Consider the following 20,888-nt stretch of genomic DNA (forward strand, 5'->3'; position numbering starts at 1 on the left):
GGTTTTCTGGTGGTTTATTGGAGCTAGGAGTCTCACGGTGTCTCCTGCCCGGGCTGGCTTTGAACCTCGATCCTCAGATCTCACCTCCTGAGTAGCTAGGATTACAGGCGTGAGCCACCAGCACCCAGCAACAAGTTGTTTTTGAGCTGGACCTTGACACACAGGTGAGCAGAAGTGAAAATGTGTGTATGGTGGTATCTGTGATGACAGGAAGGAAAAAAAATTGCTTTGTCTATGATAAAAAAAAAAAAAAGCATCACAGTACTAGCTGGGTACTGGTAACTAATGCCGTTAATCTGCACTATTTGGGAATCTGGAAGGCCACAGTTTGAAGCCATTCCAGGGAAAAAAGTCTGCAAGACTTCATCCTAGTTAACTAGCAAAAAACTGAGCTGAAGGCATGGTTTAAGAGGTGGAATGCAAGGGTTGAGTAAGAGAGCCAAGTGAATATGATTTCCTGAGTTCAAGACTGTGTATGTTTCAAAACAAAACTAAACAAAAACACACTATAATCTCCCTCAATATATTAGAATTGAGAATATATAGATTACTGAGGTACTTAGGTTGTCTGGATAGGAACAGAGAGAAAACAAAAGATGGGCAGAGGGTATTAAGGTAACTAAACTTGGTCTCCTAAGTTAGGGTCAGGTAGTAGTGGCCTCAGTTCTGTGGAATTTGGGCTTAATTCAGGAGCAGTGGCTCCACTTCTGGCTTTTTGGTAGTTAATTGGAAATAAGAGTCTCGTGGACTTTCCTGCCTGGACTGGCTTCAAACCAGAATCCTCAAATCTCAGACTCCTGAGGAACTAGGATTATAGGCATGAGCCCTGATACCTAGCTAATGAAACATTTTAAATAGTACCATGATCAGCTTATATGATGGAGCTTTCTATCTGTTACAGATGTAGGGTCTCATTTTCTTATTTGTTCTCATTTTAGCTCCATGAGATAAGACTTACTATCCCATTTTGCAGACGAGAAAACCAAGGCTTAGAAAGTTAGCTGTCTTGCCCATAATCTTTGAAGACTACAATTTGAGCTTCATTCTTCAAGCTTGACTCTAAAGTCTGAACCTACAATAAGGATGGTCTAGAGATAAATGAAAAAGTTCTATAGGCTGCAGTGGCAGTTGTACTGGTGAGAAGAGACAGAACATTGGGGAAAATGGAAATGGGAGGATAGATAAACTAGGATAGAATCAATGGTCTGGAGTGACTGGAGCAGGAGGAGGAAGGGGAGAGGAAAGATACATGTGTAGGAGGGCAGAGGCAGGACCACAGCCTCTGGCTCTCTGGTGACTCTTGTCAGTATGGGAAGAATGCTATTGATTAGATCACTGTGAGTCAGTGCAGAGTGAGAAGTGGAAGAGTCACTCAGGTTGAAGTAGGATGAGCTATCTGAGTTCTTTTTTTTTTTTTTTTTGGTCAGTCGTGGGGCCTGAACTGTGGGCCTGGGCGTTGTCCCTCAGCTCTTCAGCTCAAGGCTAGTGCTCTACCACTTGAGCCACAGCGCCACTTCTGGCTTTTTCTTTTTTGCTTATGTGGTGCTGAGGAATTGAACCCAAGGCCTCAGGCATGCAAGGCAAGCGCTCTAACACTGAGCCACCTTCCCAGCCCCTGGACATAGCTATTGAGCTATTGCTTTCACCAAGTTTTTGCCTTTTTTTTTTTTTTTTTTTGTCAGTCATGGGGCTTGGGTCCTTCAGCTCTTCAGCTCAAGGCCAGCGCTCTACCACTTGAGCCACAGTGCCACTTCCAGTTTTCTAGTGGTTTATTGGAGATAAGAGTCTCAGGGACTTTCCTGCCAGGGTTGGCTTTGAACCATGATCTTCGGATCTCAGCCTCCTGAGTAGCTAGGATTACAGGTGTGAACCGCCGGCACCCGGAAGTTTTTGCCTTCTAAGCTTCAGTTTCCCCATCAACACAGTGACACTGTGTGGACTATCATGTTAAGTGGTCCCAGAGAAATTCATGTCTGTTTAGACAAGCTCAGTAGTATCAACTCAGCTTTAAATAGGTCTTACCATCCCAAATGATAAATCCATTGTGAAGAAAATGGTAACAGTCCACAGAGATTACTTCCTCTTTTCTAAAACGTAGCAAACACCCTTGAGAAGAACCCCAGTTTCAAATTGGACTTCCTGCCACTGTGGCTTTAATAAGCACTTTGGCAATAGTAAGCAGTATGGCTGTTCCTTCTCAACTATGGACACTTTTACACTGAAGTTATTAGGAGAAAGGATTCTTGAACATGAGCTTTCAGATTAGATTCACTGTGTATTTTCACTCTCCCCAAGCTCTTTAAAGAGCTTAGTCATATGCCCACACCTATTCACAGCCTACTGGCAAGCAGGATGCAGAAAAGCCTCTTGGAAAAAGCTGTAATTTTTTGTTTCCTTTTTGCAGAATGGGTACTGCTGCAGGGGCCACCCTGGTGTATGGGTATGAAGTAGTGTAAGAGAGAAAGACCCTTGTTTTCAGAAGTGCTCTAGGCTGGCCCTGTCCTAAATGATAGCAAGATGCCGGGCAGAACCAGTGACAAAGAATGAGTGATCTACAGTGCCGCCTAGTGGTGTTAAGTTCTCTGGTGCTCTTTGTTCTGTTTTTAAACATCTTGAGTCCCAGTTTCCTTAATGAAAATTTATTTAAGGCTAAAACTGCTCTGACATCTGCTCCAGGTTTAGTGATGCCCTGTAGGCAGTACATTTTGAGATAACTCAGGCTTGTCTTCTCTCTCTCTTTCTCTTGGTCGATTATGGGGTTTGAAATCTGGGCCTGGGTCCTGTCCCTGAGCATTTCAGCTCAAGGTGAATTCTCTACCACTTGAGCCATAGTGCTACTTCCAGTTTTCTGGTGGTTAATTGGTGATAAGAGTCTCACAGGAAGTGGCACTGTGGCTCAAGTGCCTTGAGCTGAAGAGCTGAGGGACAGTGCTCAAGCCCAGAGTTCAAGCCCCATAACCGACAAAAAAGGAAAAAAAAAAGAGTCTTTCCTGCCTGGGCTGGCTTTGAACTGTGATCCTCAGGATCACAAGTAACTAGGATTACAGGCGTGAGCCACTGGTGCCCAACTCACACTTGTCTTCTCATTGTCAAAGTTTTGGAAACCCAGAGATAAAGAATATGGACTGAAAGACCCTTGTTTTCAGAAATGCTCTAGGCTTGCCCTGTCTTGAATGATAGCCACCAGCTATATGTGAATATAAACATTTAGAGTCAGGCACTGTGGCTTAAGGCCTGTAATCCTAGCTACTCAGGAAGCTGAGATCTGAGGATCTAGGTTCAAAGCCAACCCAGGGAAGAAAGTCCTGTATGACTCTTACTTCCAATTAACCACAAGAAAACTGGAAGTAGCGTTGTGGCTCAAGTGGTAAAGCACTTGCCTTGAGTTGAAGAACTGAGGGACAGCACCCAGGCCCAGAGTGCAAGCCCCATAACCAACAACAACAACAGAAAAAAAAAACATTTAGAGCATGGCTGATATGAATTGAGATGAACTAAGAGCAAGTTACACATTGGATTTCAAATACACTTCTCATAATTTTTCATATTTATTACATGTTGACAGAATATTTTAGGTTCAGTAAAAGATAATTAACTGAGGGTAGTTATATCCTATAATCCCAGCACTTTGGAGGCTGAGACAGGAAGATTGCAAGTTTGAGGCCTGCAGGGCCTAGGTAAGCCTTAACTACTTAGTGATACCTTGTCTCAAAAAAATTAAAATTATTTTCATGTTTGCTTTTTTTGTTTGTTTGTTTACTGTGGCTGCTAGAAACTTAATGCTGCATTTCTACTCGATAACATTGCTCTACACAGATGGGCTTTTGGCCAGGACAAGGGCCCATGTGACCAGGGTAGATTCTAAGGCTGCTCTTGGGCCTTCTTCTATAGCTGAGGCTGGCCTTTTGGAGAGGTGAAATGAACTTGGCTTTTGTAGTTCACTTCTCACCACCCAAAGAGCCTCTTGAAATCCTACACCCAAATTACTTCAGATAGGCAATTCTTTACAAAATGCATGCATCCTAAGCATTAAGGCTCTACCATCTAGACTGTACTTCTGAGATCCAAAATGCCTTGTGATAGAGGAGTGGCCCCTAGTGGGCACTGGTTGAGATCAGCTAGGTTTCATAGTCCTCCATTTTGTGATCAGCTCTCTGTTTTGAGGCCATCCATTTTTTATAGGTTAACCTCTGTCCTACCTTTATGCTTGCTTTCTTATCCACTTTGTACTTAGGATGTAGGCAGTTTGGTACCATTTGGTACTTTCAGAAATGCTGCATAAGCTTTGGTTTTACCTCTCTCTGTTGTACCAATTCTGATTCACTTATCTGACTTGGAGAGGCTGTTTCTTTTTGCATTATACAAGCATACCTTATATACTTTGTGTAAAAGATAGTAGAATATAATATTAAGAGGTGATATACCAGGCTGGGCACTGGTGGCTCACACCTGTAATCCTAGCTATTCAGGAGGCTGAGATCTGAGGATCGCAGTTCAGAGACAGCCCAGGCAGGAAAGTCTGTGAGACTCCTTTCTCCAATTAACCACCAGAAAACTGGAAGTGGAGCTGTGGCTCAAGTGCTGGAGCACTTGCCTTGAGCTGAAGCATTCAGGGACAGTGCCCAGGCCCAAAGTTCAAGCCCCAAGAACAACAACAACAACAAAAAGATGTGATGTACCTATAGTAGAATTTGTTTTTCAGCTTCAGAGGTTGTGTTTTTTGTTGTAACTAGAAAGGACCTGACTGTGGTCTGTATGTTCTAGATCTGGTCACTGAACTGTCTGAACCCCTCTAGGAGGGATAACAGCAGTTCTTTAGGGGTTTCTATGTATCAATCTTAAGGGTGCTGAAGACTGTTCATTAAATTGTGGAAGCTTTCTGTTACTATAACAAATACCTGAGATAATCAGATTATAAAGAGAAAAAGGTATATTTTGGCTCATGGTTTTGGAAATTTCAATTCATGATCAGTTGATATCAATGCCTTGGGCCTGTGGCAAGCAATACAGAAATGTATGGCAGAACCAAACAGTTTACCTCATGCCTGAGAAAGGACAGAAAGAAGAGGCAAAGTCCCCTTCAAGGGCACATCCCTAATGACCTAAACACTTCCCATCAGATTCTATTTCTTAACAGTTCTGCCTCTGAGTAACCCTTCACTAAGGGACCAAGCTTTCAACACATAGCCTTTGGGGGATATTTAAGATCCAAACTAAGCTAGACACTAATGGCTCATACCTGAGCTACTCAAAAGGCTGAGATCTGGAGGATAAAGTTTAAAGTCAACCCAAGCAGGCAAGTTTTTAACTCCATCTCCAAAATACTCAGGAAAGGCCAAGTTGGAGTTATGGCTCAAATGAAGTGTCAGCTGAGCAAGCAAGTTGAACAAGAAAGAAAAAAAAAAAAAGGCCAGGTGCTGGTGGTTAATACTTAGCTACTGAGTACTGAGGAGGCTAAGATCTGAGGATCACAATTTGAAGCCAGCCAGGGAAGAAAAAGACCCTGTGAGACTCTTATCTCTAACCACTCAAAACCCAGAAGTGGAGCTGTGGCTCAAAGTGGTAGAGTATTAGCCTTGAACAATGAGCTCAGGAGCAGTACCCAGGCTCTTGAGTTCAAGCCCCATAACTGACCAAAAAAAAAAAAAAACCACACCAAATAAATTATTTCCCAGAAGTTTTGGATGCCTCTGTATGCCTAGCATTAAGTAAAAATTCAGTGGGGACTATCTAAGTTGGGGTTTAGGACCCAAATGATTTTGCTTCTCATGAGGATTGTATTCTTAGCCTTGAAATGCCTGGAATTTTTGTTTCTTTGTTTCTTGTTTTCTCTTCTGTATAGGCTTTTGTGAATTGGCAAGAAGCTAAACTGACTTGGAGTTTTTTCAAACAATCTTTCTTGAAACAGATTTTGACAGAAGGTAAGTAAAAGGTCACTGTGAACAGTCAGAAGACAAGTGAATACATATCCCAGGACTTCTGATTAACTTGATCCAGACTGCCTGTTTGGAGCCCCGTTGGCATAGAACTCTTGGGGAAAAAATGGAGGGAGAAACCAATATTTGTTTAGTTTTATGCTTTATTTGAGATGTCTAATTGCTCCACAGCCTTATAAAATATATTTTTCCTCTTTGGAGTGTAAGGAGAGTGATAGAAGGGATAAGATTGATGGGATGCATTGTATGCATGTATGGAAATGTCCCAGTGACCCCCTATTTGTACCACGAAGTTATGCTAATAAAAAGTTTTTAAGAGAAAAGGTACTTTCCTCCTTCAGTATAGATGAAGGAAATAAGGGTGTTTCTTCAGGGTCCAACAGTAATGAGGAACAGCTTAATTGGAATCCAAGTCTGGATTAGTCAGCTTTCTGTTGCTATGACAAAACACCTGAGATAATCAACTTAAAAGGAAGGAATGTTTATTTTGATTCATTGTTTTGGCAGAAGTTTCAGTCTCTGGTTTCTTGGCCTGGCTGCTTTAGGCCTATGACAGCAGTTTTTCATCGTGCAGGCAAATAGTTGAAGAGGCATGTTCTCCTCATGGTATCTGGGAAACTGGAAAGGAACTTGCGTTCCAGTATCCCCTTCCAGGTTATACCCAGTGACCTAACTTCCTTGTACTAAGTCTCAACTCTTAAAGGTTCCACCACCTCCTGATAGTACCATGGACAGGGGACCAAACCTTCAACACACTGGCCTTTGGGGAACACTTCAGACCCAAACTTATAGCAAGATACTACTGTAAGACCTTATAGTGTGTAATTTTAGTGCATTTATCATAAAAGTATTATATCAATTACCCCCAGAAAAGGAAAATAGAGATTTACCCATAATCTCATTATCTTATCCTTTTTTGTTCCTTTGACTTTGGTGCCACTCCTGGGGTTTAAATTCAGGGCCTGGGTGCTATCCCTGAGCTTGTTGCTGAAGGCCACTCTACTACTTGAGGCACAGCCCACTTCCAGCTTTTTGTTGATTAACTGGAGATAAGAGTCTCACAGACTTTCCTGTCTGGGCTAGCTTTGAACTTCAGACCCAAACTATAGCAAAGTAACTGTAAGACCTCATGGTATATAATTTTAATACATTCATTATAAAAGTATTATATTAGTTACAAAAAATGGAAAATAGAGATTTATCCATAATATCATCCCATCCTAACTTTTTTTTATGAATCCTGGGGCTTAAATTCTGGACCTGAGTCCTTGCTGTCCCTGAGCTTTCTTGCTCTCTACCACTTGAGCCACAGCTCCACTTCTGGCATTTTGGGTTAATTGGAAATAAGAGTCTCATGGACTTTCCTGTCTGTTCTGCCTTCAAATGACCTGCAGTCCTCAGATCTCAGCCTCCTGAATAGCTAGGATTAGAGGACCAGCAAAGAGTGGAAGTACATCTTCTATATTTGGTTGGTTGGTTTTGGTTTATTGAAATTGAGTCTTATTATATAGCCTAGGATGGTCTGGAAATCATTAGTCTCAAATTTGCAATCCTTCTGCTTCTGCTTTTCAATTACTAGGATAACAGGCATGGACTACCATATCTGGCTTGTTATTTAATGCCATTATAAAAATTCTAAAAATGGGGCTGGGAAGGTGGCTCAGTGGTAGAGCGCTTGCCTTGCATGCTTGAGGCCCTGGGTTCGATTCTTCAGCACGACATAAGCAGGAAAAAAAAGCCGGAAGTGGCGCTGTGGCTCAAGTGGTAGAGTGATAGCCTTGAGCTGAAAAGCTGAGGGACAGCACCCAGGCCCAGAGTTCAGGCCCCATGTCCAGACCCCCCCCAAAAAAAATTCAGAAAATAGAAAACTGTCTTTTTTTATAATCCTAGCATTCTAATACAACCACCTTTATTATCTTATTTCCCCCATTTAAAATTTTTATTATATCTCCAAAGGGAAGTAACTCCTTGTGCCGCATTTTTCCTACCTATGAGCTGAGGGAGAGACCAAGAGATATCCAGGAGCTCTCTGAGTCTTGAGAGTGCATGCTTCTAGCCTGAGCTTTTGCCAGTATAAAAATGAAACTGCTGCTGGGCGCTGGTGGCTCATGCCTGTAATCCTGGCTACTCAGGAGGCTGAGATCTGAGGATCGCAGTTCAAAGCCAGCCAGGGCAGGAAAGTCCGTAAGACTCTTATCTCCAATAAGCCACCAGAAAACCAGAAGTAGCACTGTGGCTCAAGTGGTAGAGTGCTAGCCTTGAGCTGAAGAGCTGAGGGACAGCACCCAGGGCCAGAGTTCAAGGCCCACAACTGACCAAACCCCCCCCCCAAAAAAAAACAAAAAACTGCTCAGGGAACTTTTGGGTCAAAAGCATTGGAAGAACTGAGTGAAGGTACAGAGCTATAAGTTCCTTCAGAAACAGTGAGTATGCCATTGTCTACTGTCCCCCTGTTAGACCTGACAGAGGATAGACATTCAGCAAATATTTGTTGAGTAAGACAAGCAACAGTAGAAGGTAACTAATTAAATTGTGTATTTGATGGTTAATATTTTTGGAAAAAGAGAATCATCCTTTCCCTCTAATGTGTTAGAGAAGTTTTAGTAAGGTTGAGGAACAGATCAATCAAAATAGGACTCAATTAGTTGTCTGGATTGCAGTTGCCAGACATATGTTTTTGAGAACACTAGAGCTTCCTGGACTTAGTCTGAAGACATAGCTGGTACTTTTTCTACAATTGGCTCTCCTAGCCGGTTGTCTGACTTTGTAGTGTCTGGGAAATAAGTAAGTGGCCTAACCAGGATTCCCAGATTCTTCATATCTTTAAAAGCTGTAGCTCAAAAAGAAAAAAGTTGAAATCACTTTGTGGTAACAAAAAAATACAGTGCTCTTTCCTTCTGCCCCCACATTTCCTGCATGCTGTGTGACAAGTGCCAAAATAGAGGTGAAAACAAGCCATGGCCTCAAGGAGCTCATTCTGTTATCAAAGTCACAGACATTGTGTGGCTGCTTCAGAAATATGGGGCTGTACTTGGAAATGTTTTGTTGTTGTTGTTGGTGGTGGTGGTGGTGGTTATAGGGCTTGAACTCAGGGCCTGGGCATTGTCCCTGAGCCTCTTTGTGCTCAAGGCTAGTGGTCTTCCACTTGAGCCACAGCTCTACTTCTGGTTTTTGAATGGTTTATTGGAGATAAGAATCTCAAGGGACTTTTTTGATGGGCCTGGCTTTGAACCTTGATCCTCAGATCTCAGCCTCCTGAGTAGCTAGGATTACAGGAGTGAGCCACCAACTCCTGGAATAGTACTTGGAAATGTTAGCTCAGTCACCAAAAGTCCTTTAGGCCCTCCCTCATTTCCTGGAGCTCTACTAAGAAACCTGAGAGGGACAGAATAATTGAGAGGACTCTCCTACCCTCAGGGAGCTTATAGATGTGAAGAGAAGGCCTATTTTGATAGAGATTTTCTTCTACACAAATGTCATTTTAGATGTGAGGATGCAGGCCCAGCCTGACTCAGAGCAGCTGAAAGGTCAAACCCTGGTAGGGAGGGTATAACAAAGAATGATAGCATGATAGGGTTAAGATTGTTGAAGGAAGTTCAAACAGATAGCTGTATATAAAAGCCCTCAAACGCAGATAATGGAGACAGGACTTTTTGCAAACACTAATGAGCCATTTGAAGGTATTCGGAAAGCAAGATTAACAGTAGTTAATCTTTTATCTTGCTTTGGAATCCAGGGGATTGGCTCCAGAGCTAATCCAGATATTAGAATCTTAAGAATGCTCAAGTCCCTCACGTAAAGGAACAGTAATATTAGCTGTGTAATGTTGGCTAGGTGTAGGAGGCTTACATCTGTAATCCTAGCTATTCAAGAGACTGAGATCTGAGGATTGCAATTTGAAGCTAGCTTGGGCAGAAATGTCCATGAGACTCTTATTTCCAGTTAACCACAAAAAGCCAAAAATAGAGCTGTGGTTCAAGTTGGTAGAGCACCAGCCTTGAGTGAAAAAGCTAAAGACAGTGCCCTGGCCCTGAGTTCAAGCCCTAGTACAAATACCTCCTCCTCCCAAAAATGTGTGTGTGTGTGTGTGTGTGTGTGTGTGTAATATTTGTATATAACCTAGGCACATTCTTCTGTATATTTAAAATCATTTCTAGATTGCATTGTGTGTATGTGGGGAAGGTGCCAGGGCTTGAACTCAGGACCTCCTGCTCTCTTGGCTTTTAAAATTTTTTTATTGTTATTATAAAGGTGATATATAGAAGGGTTACATTTACATAAGCCAGGAAAAGAGTACATTTTTTTTTCTTTCTTTCTTTCTTTTTTTTTTGTCAGTCATGGGGCTTGAACTTGCCCTGGGCACTGTCCTTCAGCTCTTCAGCTCAAAGCAAGCACTCTACCACTTGAGCCACAGTGCCACTTCTAGTTTTCTGGTGGTTTATTGGAGATAAGAGTTTCATGGACTTTCCTGCCCAGGCTGGCTTTGAACCTCGATCCTCAGATCTCAGCCTCCTGAGTAGCTAGGGTTATAGGCATGAGCCACTGGCGCCCAGCTAAGAGTATATTTCTTTTTGGACAATGTCACCCCTTCCCTTGCTCTCTCCCAATTTTTCTCTCCTATCCTCACCCACAGTTTATATAGTTCATATTCAACATAGTGTCTAGTGAGTATCACTGGTGCATTTTGTTCCTCCATGTCCCTCCTTATCCTCCACAAAACAGATAAATGAACAAACAAGACAAAAAGAAAAAACAAAAATGACAACAAAGAAAAAGCTTCCTGCTTCCATTTCCTGGAGTTTATTCTATAAATATTATTTTCTATAATCAGATGCAATAGACATTGTACCTTTGCATTCTTCTCCTAAGAGTATCCTCCTTTGTCTCACTGTATGTGAATCATGTCCCAGTATTTTAGATCTATCTTCGGCATATGAGAGAAAACATGTACTGTTTGTGTCTCTGAGCTTGGTTTATCCTACTCTCTTGGCTTTTTTGCTCACACCTGGCATTTTGTCACTTAACTGCACCTCCAGTATGGCTACTCAGGAGGCTGAGATCTGAGAATAGAGTTTCAGAGGCAGCCCATGACAAACCATGAAATTCTTCTCTCCACTTAGCCAGCAAAAAGGTAGAACTGAAGGTGTGGCTCAAGAGTGCCAGCTGTGAAAACCCAACCTAGGAATAAGAAGCTCTAGTATTGACACCAAAAGAAAAGGTGTGGGGTGGGGGGGACCTTGAGACAAACATTTTTATGGCTAACATTTTCATAATCTCCCCATGTCTATTTACTTTTTTGTGCTGGTTCTAGGTCTTGAACTCAGGGTCTGGGTGCTGTCCCTAAACTTTTTTGCTCAAGGGTACCACTCTACCACTTTGAGTCACAACTCCACTTTTTGTGGTTAATTGGAGATGAGTCCCACAAATTTTCCTATCTGAGTTGGCTTCCAGCTGAGATCCTCAGATCTCAGCCTCCTGAGTAACTAGGATTATAGGCATGAGCCACTGGTGCCTGGCTTCTCATATTTTGTTTTTAGCTTGTTAGGTTGTGTTGTTTTGTTTTTCACTTACATGGTTTGGACACTTCCTTTGAAAGTATTTGTCTGGGGCTGGGAAGGTGGCTCAGTGGTAGAGCGCTTGCCCTGGGTTCGATTCCCCAGCACCATCTAAGCAAAAAGAAAAAAAGCCGGAAGTAGTGCTGTGGCTCGAGTGGTAGAGCACTAGTCTTGAGCTGAAGAGCTGAAGGACAGCGCCCAGGCCCAGAGTTCAGGCCCCACGACCGGACCCAAAAAAAAAAAGAAAAGAAAATATTTGTCTTCTGAAGCCCTTAGGAAGCTGAGGCAGGAAAATCCTAAGTTTGAGGCTATATAGGGAGACTCTATCTTCAAAAACCCCCAAAAAAACCTAAGAGAAAGAACTTACCTGCTAGAAAAGTTGATAGATGATAAAAGAAAAGGAAACAAAAAATTAATATGCATTTAAAATGCTATTTTGCTTTTCTGTTTTTAGGTGAGCGTTATGTGATGACATTTTTGAATGTATTAAATTTTGGTGATCAAGGTAAGATGAAATTCTGTAGCATTTTTATTAAACATGAATACTATTAATAGATACTTCTTAGTATTTTTCCTATAGCTTGATACATTTAATGAAAAATTAAAGATGATAAGAAGCAAAGATTGTTTAAAAATGAATCCTGAAGATTGTAAATTGTAGGTCTTGGTAAATATATGCAGCACACTAACTGCTCTCTCTCATGTGACATGAGAAGCAGGTTTTTGCTGACATCATCTGCTCTCTTTTTTGCTTTCAGTAGAACCCTGGTGCTGATCTTGGCGGGGGCGGGGGGGGGATGTGGGGAACAGGAGTGTTCTAGATGAGAAGAAAAGGAAACTTAACAGTCACAAAGATTGGCCTAAATTTGTATACCTAGATTGATCACACTTTTTTCTTTATTTATTTTTAATATTATGCCAAAGCAATAGAAGTTTTAAAAAGCAACTTTGCTTTGAGGACTTTCATTGTTTTTTTTACATGTACTAGTGATGGGAATTTCTTTTATTGTGACTATCAATGTTAGTATCCTGGTTGTGGTATTTTACTATACTTCTGCAGCATGTTTCCATTTAGGGAAAGTGGGTGAATGGTTACTGGGATCAATATTACCTCTTCTGTTTGTAAATCTGTAGTTAGCTCAAGGTTTGAATATCGCTTAATTAAAGATTGAATTAGAAAAATGATTTTATGATAGTACTGTGAAAGTTAAAATTGAAAAACTGATGTGATTATTTCTTTTTGTTTTGTAGGAGTGTATGACATAGTCAATAATCTTGGATCTCTTGTGGCCAGGTTAATATTCCAGCCAATAGAGGAGAGTTTTTATATATTCTTTGCTAAAGTAGTGGAGAGGGAAAAGGATGCCATACTTCAGAAGCAGGTAATCTTGGTTCTCATGTCATTATATCTCATTTAAAGTTCCTGTAGCATTGATCAAGGTGCACTGTGTTCATAAACTGCTTTGTTAAATGGCAACTGCTTTGCATAGCTACTTAAAGATTTAAAAAAAAAAAACACTTCTCTATAACTGCAAGGCAACCAAACAGAAATGTGGAACAGTCTATTTCTCTCTTTTGGGTGCAGGTTGTGGGACTTAAATTGTGGGCCTGGGTGCTGTTTCTCAGCTTTTGTGTGCAAAGTTAGTGCTCTACTAATTGAGCCACAACTCCACTTCTAGCTTTTTTTTGGCAGTTAATTGGAGATAAGAGTCTCACAGGCTTTCCTGCTTGGGATGGCTTTGAACCGTGATCCTTAGATCTCAGTCTCCTGAGTAGCTAGGCTTACAAGTGTGAGCCATAGGCACTGGACAGTTTCTCTTCTTTTTCATCGGAATTTTCTTGTAGATTTTATCCTTCTATCACATTCTGACTGATGGCAGGATTTACAGCTCACTTATGGCCCTTACCCTCAGCCCTGTCAAAGCTCTTCTCTCCTCAGTGTAGCTCAAATGCCTTCTCTGGCATAGTCCTAAGTATATGAATGAGGTAGCCGCTCTTGTCCCCAGATTCTCAAGAACCAAAGACTGCTGAGGTTGGAGCAGGGGTAACTTAGGGCATGGTGAAGAAACAATGTGGTATCCAGGCTTTGCTCAGCATACCAATTAAACTTTAGACTGTGACATGCCCTGGGCTACATTCTGATTCTGGGAATCCATGTGCTCTTAACAGGTCAGTACAGAAGAGATTTTATTTGAGGAGTATTTGCTTATAGAAAAATTTATTTTTTAAAACTACTGAAAATGTCTCACTTAGAATTAAAAGCAAACTATGTCTATCTTCTACATGTTTTAGAAGATGTTTTGAAAAATATAGTTTATGCATAATATCTCAAGATGAGCTAATCTGGTTCACAATCTGATTTAGAATTATTTTTCTGCCAGGCGCTGGTGGCTCACGCCTGTAATCCCAGCTGTTCAGGAGGCTGAGATCTAAGGATCATGGTTCAAAGCCAGCTTGGGCAGGAAACTCCATGAGACTCTTATCTCCAATAAACCACTAGAAAACTGGAAGTGGCGCTATGGCTCAAGAGGTAGAGCACTCACTTTGAGCTGAAGAGCACAGGGACAGCGCCCAAGCCCAGCATTCAAGCCCCACGACCCCCCCCGCCTCAAAAAATTATTTTCCTAAGTGTACATTGACAGTATCAGAATTTTGATATGTTTTCAAGAGAAGCACAAAAGCTCATTAGTATAGATGAAAATGTGCTGCCTACTTAAGAATAAGTATCAAAGTGGGCAGTATTTGAAATAATAGATCCTAAATGAGATGAAAACTAAACTTTCCCTTTTCCACCTACAGAGTCATTTGCTAATTCTCATAAAAATCAGTGAAGCCCTTAGTTGAAAAAGTGAGCAATAAAATAGTTTAGAGAGGAGGCCAGAGATGAGGGTGTTCTTCAGCTTTATGATTTATTCAACTTTCTTCTCTTATATCTTGGTTCAGGAGGATGTTGCTGTGGCTGCTACAGTTTTGGAGTTCCTGCTAAAGTTGGCCCTGCTAACTGGTCTGACCATCACTGTTTTTGGCTTTGCCTATTCTCAGTTGGCTCTGGATATCTATGGAGGGGCCATGCTTAGCTCAGGAACAGGTATGCCCTAGAGTTTTGCTGGATTTAATCTAATTTCCAAATAGAAATAGAAGTGTCCCATGAAATTCAAGAAAACATGCACTCTTAATTGACTAATGTATTGGTGCAAGGCAACTGTCAGTAGCGGGGTCTTGGGATTGTTCCCTCATACAAGCTAATATAGATATAGGGTGTGGTCAGGGGCTTGCACCAAGTCCATCAATTACTTCCCCAACATCACCTGAAGACATTGTCATGAAACCTCCCTACTATTGGCTTTCTTCTCAGTCAGACCTAAGAACTTGCCTATGTTCCCTCTGGCATGAAGGACCAGCGTCTAATGAGCCTCTGCTTGGTCCTAAACACATTTGAATATAGTAAATGCTACATCAATCTCAAGACCTGATGCATGAAAGTCTCTGAAGGATAACCCAGCATCATTTGCAGAGAATAAAATTGATCTCAGCAAATAAAATTGTATATGTGATAATATATTATTGGTTTTTAAAGGAGAAAAGTATTGAATGAATCTGACATTGAAATATGTGGTTCCTAGGTTGCTGCGAATCTCAAAGCACTTGCTAGTCTTTGGAGATTTCACCAGTTTGAAGATGTGCAGGACTGAAAGCTGACAATCTGCTTGCAGTGTTTCGCCTTCTGTTTAGCAATTCCTCAGGTCCAGGTCACTAGACAGGAACCTGGAAGATTCTTTCTGTTATCCATCTCAATATAAAGGGTTTTGTTGCTGCCATTTTACAATGGCATATTTTAACCACTCTCACGAGGCTCAGTCTTTTGGAATTAGTTGTAGCAGGGAGACCCAGGTTTTCACATTAGAGCAAAGGCTATTAAGTTTGAGGAAAAATCTACTGTGCAGCCAATAAAGTGGTTTGCAATTTGTGGTGGGGTTTGTGTTGTGAGAAGTACATTTTCATAAGGCAAATAGGAAGCCATTAATGAGTTGATGTGCAGAGATTAGAAAACAGTCACAAAGAAACACCCTCTAAAGCAACCACAGGATGTTGCCAAGAGAGGCTCTCCCTTCACAATTAGTTCTGAGTACTCAAACTGTCATAGCAATCTTTTGCATGCCAACTTAAAAAGTTGGCATTTCACTTGCTGGCCCTATGAGCCGTTAGTTCTTCAGCAAGAAATCTGTACATTTATATCTGTATTTTTGTTTTTAGCTCATTGTTTTAATCAATGCCAAGGAATGCCAGGAATCCTGCAGTGGGCATGCAGTTTGCCCCTTGCTACCAGCAGGTCCCATGATCCAGGTTCTTGTGTTCTTTGTGACTTGGCCGAACTGAGGATACATATGTGCTTCTACTTGTACTTTAGACTCTGCATGGATTGTTTCTTTATAGGACCCATTTTGCTGCGGTGCTATTGTGTCTATGTTCTTCTGCTTGCCATCAATGGAGTGACCGAGTGTTTCACATTTGCTGCCATGAGCAAAGAGGAAGTTGACAGGTAGGTAATCTAGAAGGTACACTTGTAATCATGGCCTTTGTCCAAAATAAAGTAACTTTCCACTTTTCAGAGCATTCCTTTAGCTGTGGCTCTCAAAGGCCATATTAAATCACTAGGATGTACCTTCTTGGGACCACTAATGCCTTACCCCAATTCAGCTAGTACTTCCATGGAAGGCTGGGAGGAAGCAAATTTTATTTGATTCACTATTAAAGGGAACAATATCAACCCTGATGTGTCCTGTTTGTCCATGTGTTAGAGTCAGCGTAGAACAAGTTAGACTATCATTCTTCTGCCTCTTTCTTTTCCCAGTTTCCTAGGAATAGCCCTTAGCTCTAAGGGATTATCAAAGAGCTTGTTCAAAATGCAAATTCCTTGTCCTGAGAAACTGATTGTAAGTCTGAAATCTCAGTGATTCTGTGATACTTCTCAGAGAAAGACTCAAATGCACATATACATTTTTGCCACAATTTTTTCTCATCTTTTGATCCCAGATCAGGACCCCTACCCTGGTAACTTGACCAGTGTTTTTTAACGCTAGTTCTGATCAACATCCCCATGGAACTTGTTAGAAATGAAGATTCTTGTCCATTCTACTTCCACTATTCTATCCTATTATACTAGTAGAATCAACAGGTCCTTGAGCTGTGTGTGTTTTTCTTTTTTTTTTTTTGTCAGTCGTGGGGCTTGAACTCCGGGCCTGGGCACTGTCTCTCAGCTCTTCAGCTCAAGGCTAGCACTCTACCATTTGAGCCACAGCGCCACTTCCAATTTTCTGAGTGGTTTATTGGAGATAATAGTCTCATGGCCTTTCCTGCTTAGGCTGACTTTGAACAGTGGTCCTCAGATCTCAGCCTCCTGAGCAGCTAGGATTACAGGTGTGAGCCACCACACCCTTCATGTGTGTTTTTAAAAAATTCCTTCACTGAGCTGGGAAGTTGGCTCAGTAGTAGAGTGCTTGCTTCGCATGCACGAGGACTGGGTTCAATTCCTCAACACCACATAAGCAGAAAAAAGCTGGAAGTGGTGCTATGGCTCAAGTGGTAGGGTACTAGCCTTGAGCTGAAGAGCTGAGAGACAGCGCCTGGGCCCAGAGTTCAGCCCCCAGGACCAACCAAAAAAAAAAAAAAAAAGAAGTTCCTTAACTGCAATGTTGCTCACACCTGTAATCCTACCTGAGATCTGAGGATCATAGTTTGGAGTCAGTTGGAGCAGGAAAGACCATGAGACTCTTATCTCCAATGAATCATCAAAAAGCTGACAGTGGAACTGTGGCTCAAGTGATAGGGTGCTAGTCTTGAGCAAAAAAAGCTTAAGGACAGCACCCAAGCCCTGAGTTCAAGCATCTGGACCAGCACCCCCTCAGAAAAATCTCAAATCTTCTCAAGTGAATTCCTGGCTAAGTACCTTTGGCTCATACCCAGGATTATCTATATCTTATGTTCTAAATGCCAGCAGTAACCATACAGTATCATTACTACTGGATGAGGTTGAGGAAAAGAATAAAAATAATTGGGGAAAAAAAAGTCAGCTACAGTGGTGCATGCCTGTTATTCCAGCTATGAAAGAGGTGGAGGGCAGGAGGATGGAGAGGTCAAGGCTAGTCCAGACAAAGTTACCAAGACCTTATAATACAAAATATAAACAAAAATGTTAGAGATGAGGCTCAAGTGGTAAAACACTTGTCTAGCCTGAGAGTGGCACTGTATTCATTCAAAACTCCATAATAAATAAATAAATAAGATGATAATGAAGATAGAATTGAAGATGAATATAGATGGTGGATGAGTGGCCCTCAAAATTCATCTTCCCCTTGAGCCTGGGTTCTTGGGGACTTTTTTTTTTTTTTAGAACAATAAACACTTTTATTACATGAGCTAAGGATGGTAGATGACTTTATTTGCCTTTCCAGGCCTTGATCTTCCTCAGATAGAATTCCAGCTCCTTGCCTTCTAGCACATAGCCATCTGCTCGGCCACACTGGCCTGGTCGGGATGCAATGCAGGCAAGAAGCTTCTCTTGGGGACTTTTGTAATGTGTCTCTAACGTCTGCGCTGTTGAGAACCTTCAGAGGCCTGGTTTTAGAGACAGAGGGTCCTTCTCCTTTCTCAGAGCAGCCTAGCTTCCCATCTTGGGCTGCCTCATGTAGAAGCCACATAGTAGTTGAGAGCTAGGGTGTAACCAGAGTGCTTCTCGGACTAATGATATTCTCCTGGAAAGTTCTGATTCTCTACCACTACCCCAAGCCAAGCTAAAATTAGCATTTTAGAAAGCTTGAGCCAGGAAATCTATTTATTGCCAGATGAAGGTGATTCTGATTCTACTGCTGTAGAACAGCAGCTTTCACAGTCAACATTCACTTCAGCACTGTAACCCATTATACAGAAATGAGAATTCACAAAGCAGAAACTATACCAGTTGTACACTGAAGATACAGTATTGATAATTTTTATTGTATTTTGACTTTCAAAAATTCTACCTTGTGGTCTACTGAATTGATGTCCCATCCTATTAGTAGGCCAGTACTCATAGTTTGTTTTTTTTTTTTTTTGTCAGTCGTGGGGCTTGAACTCTGGGCCTGGGTGCTGTTCCTCAGCTCTTCAGCTCAAGGCGAGTGCTCTACCACTTGAGCTACAGCGCCACTTCCGGTTTTCTGGTGGTTTATTGGAGATAGGAGTCTCACGGTCTCTCCTGCTCGGGCTGGCTTTGAACGGCGATCCTCAGATCTCAGCCTCCTGAGTAGCTAGGATTACAGGCGTGAGCCACCAGCGCCCGGCAGTACTCATAGTTTTAAAAAATAGTGATGTAGACATACTTTTTATATTTATAGCTATAGGACTGCTTTGAACTGAGCATGATGTAAACTTTAGTATGCAGGAGGCTGAGGCAAGAGAATTGGGAATTTTAGAAGGCCTGGCCTGCATCTTGACTTCCATGCCAGCCTGCATTGGCCTTAATTCAAAAAACCAAACAAGTAAAAAAAATAAACTCCTTTGAGCCTATCCTTGTTTCCCATGGATGAAAAAGTCTGCTTAACTTAGAAAATACCATGTTTTTCTCGAGACATTGTAATAAACTGACATGTTCAATTGTAACCCCATTATGCAAGTACCTAAAGACAATAAAATTACATTAAAAGAAAAAAGAAAATATCTATACAACTCATGGATAAAGATGAGAAGGAGGGACTGGGAGAGAGTGAGGGAACAGAAGACACTGTAAGAAAGGAAACGTACTCATTACCTGACTCATGGAATTGTAATCCCTTTGTACATCACTCTATAATAACAATAAAGTAAATTAATTTTTTAAAAATAGAAAATACCATGTTATCTCTTGAAAGCTGCTTCTGCCAGTAAATAGCTTAAAAAATAGGATTTATGCCTGGGGGCATGGCTTAGTACCTGCCTAGAATGCTCAAGGCCCTGAATTCAACCTTTACAGTACTGAGAAAAAAACAATATACAAACATACATACATTTTAAAGCATGTTGAGTGATGTGTGTGGAGTGTGTGTGTGTGTGTGTTTGTGTGTATATGTGTGTGTACTGTGTATAATTTAAATAACTTAAAGCATGACTTGTGATGGAGTAGAACAGGCTTATACTAGGAGTCTACCATTGAGGAGTTATTTTGGCTTCCACACCCCGCCCCCCCAGCTTTGATACAGAATCTTTTAATTAGTGGAAATTGGCCTGGAACTTACTATGTAGCCCAGGTTGGCCTTGAACTTGTATCCTCCTGTATCAGCCTCCTTTGTGCTGTAATTGCAACTGTACACTACCATGACCAGCTAAGAGTCTTGTCACTTTGAAGGGAATTTTATTGTTGTAACTTCAGCAGTAGTGTAGAGCGGGGGTGAGTTAACAGTAAACCCATTTAAATTTTTTTTTAAAATCTGGCAACCAAATCATGAAAATTATGAAATTATGTACAGTAGCTAATCTTCTTTCCTTTCATATTGCATTGAGCCAAAAGAAACACATTTTTCTGGGAAGTGCTGGGATTCGAACTCAAAGTTGCTTGCTTGCTTGGTAGTCACTGCATCCCTTTAGCTACTCCCCCAGTCCCTTTTTTAATTTTTCTTTTCTTTCCTTCCCCCCCCCTTTTTTTTATGCTGGTCCTGGAACTTGAACTTGGGGCCTGGGAACTGTCCCTGAACTTTTTTTGCTCAAAGCTAGCACTCTACCACTTGAGCCACAGCTCCACTTCCAGATTTTTTATGATTAATTAGAGATAAGAATCTCACAGACTTTTCTGCTTGGACTGATTTCAAACTGCAATCCTCAGATCTCAGCTTCCTGAATAGCTAGTATTATAGACTTGAACCACTGACACAAGGCTTGAAAAACCTTTCTTATGGAGGTATGTCCTCTTGTACTGGTGCTCATTAATAAAGATGTTCTATTGAAATGCAAATAAATTCCTCTGGAATTCTGGATAAAATCATACCTCCCCAGTTAGAATATAGAATAGAGGGTGGGCATTCTTACCATGCACTTTGATAAATTGTATTTCCACAGCACGTTGACCTTGGTCAGCCCAAGTGCATTCAGGAAACCCAGCTTTCTTATTATCCCTCATGTGTAGAACCTCGATGGTAGCTTCAGAGGCTACCCAACCCAGTGGACCCAGCATGGGACCTAAAAGGTTTGATTCCATAACCACTATATAGTTAGAGAATACTTGCTATGAGCAAAGCAGAAACCACATACTGGCAAGCTTAATTCCTGGCTATCCCACAGCCTTTTGGAGGACCATGGTAGTTACTTTATGTTGGCTGAGAATTGGTTCTTTCCTTTATAGCGAATCTGAGCTGAGTAAGTGATGTGCTGCTTTGGAATCAGAAGTGAAAGG

General features: G+C 41.4%; 1 protein-coding gene across 1 annotated transcript in view; it reads left to right on the plus strand.

Moving 5' to 3' along the window:
- Nucleotides 1–20,888, plus strand: part of Rft1 (RFT1 homolog (S. cerevisiae)) — a 44,265-nt gene that overhangs the window by 21,119 nt on the left and 2,258 nt on the right. The window contains exons 7-11 of the mRNA XM_013030713.1: nt 5,843–5,921; nt 11,946–11,996; nt 12,743–12,873; nt 14,435–14,579; nt 15,926–16,031. Of these exons, the coding sequence (XP_012886167.1) occupies nt 5,843–5,921; nt 11,946–11,996; nt 12,743–12,873; nt 14,435–14,579; nt 15,926–16,031 (512 nt within the window). The remainder of the gene's footprint in view (nt 1–5,842; nt 5,922–11,945; nt 11,997–12,742; nt 12,874–14,434; nt 14,580–15,925; nt 16,032–20,888) is intronic.

The sequence above is a fragment of the Dipodomys ordii genome, unplaced genomic scaffold, assembly GCF_000151885.1.
Source record: "Dipodomys ordii isolate 6190 unplaced genomic scaffold, Dord_2.0 Scaffold132, whole genome shotgun sequence".
Classification (NCBI taxonomy): domain Eukaryota; kingdom Metazoa; phylum Chordata; class Mammalia; order Rodentia; family Heteromyidae; genus Dipodomys; species Dipodomys ordii.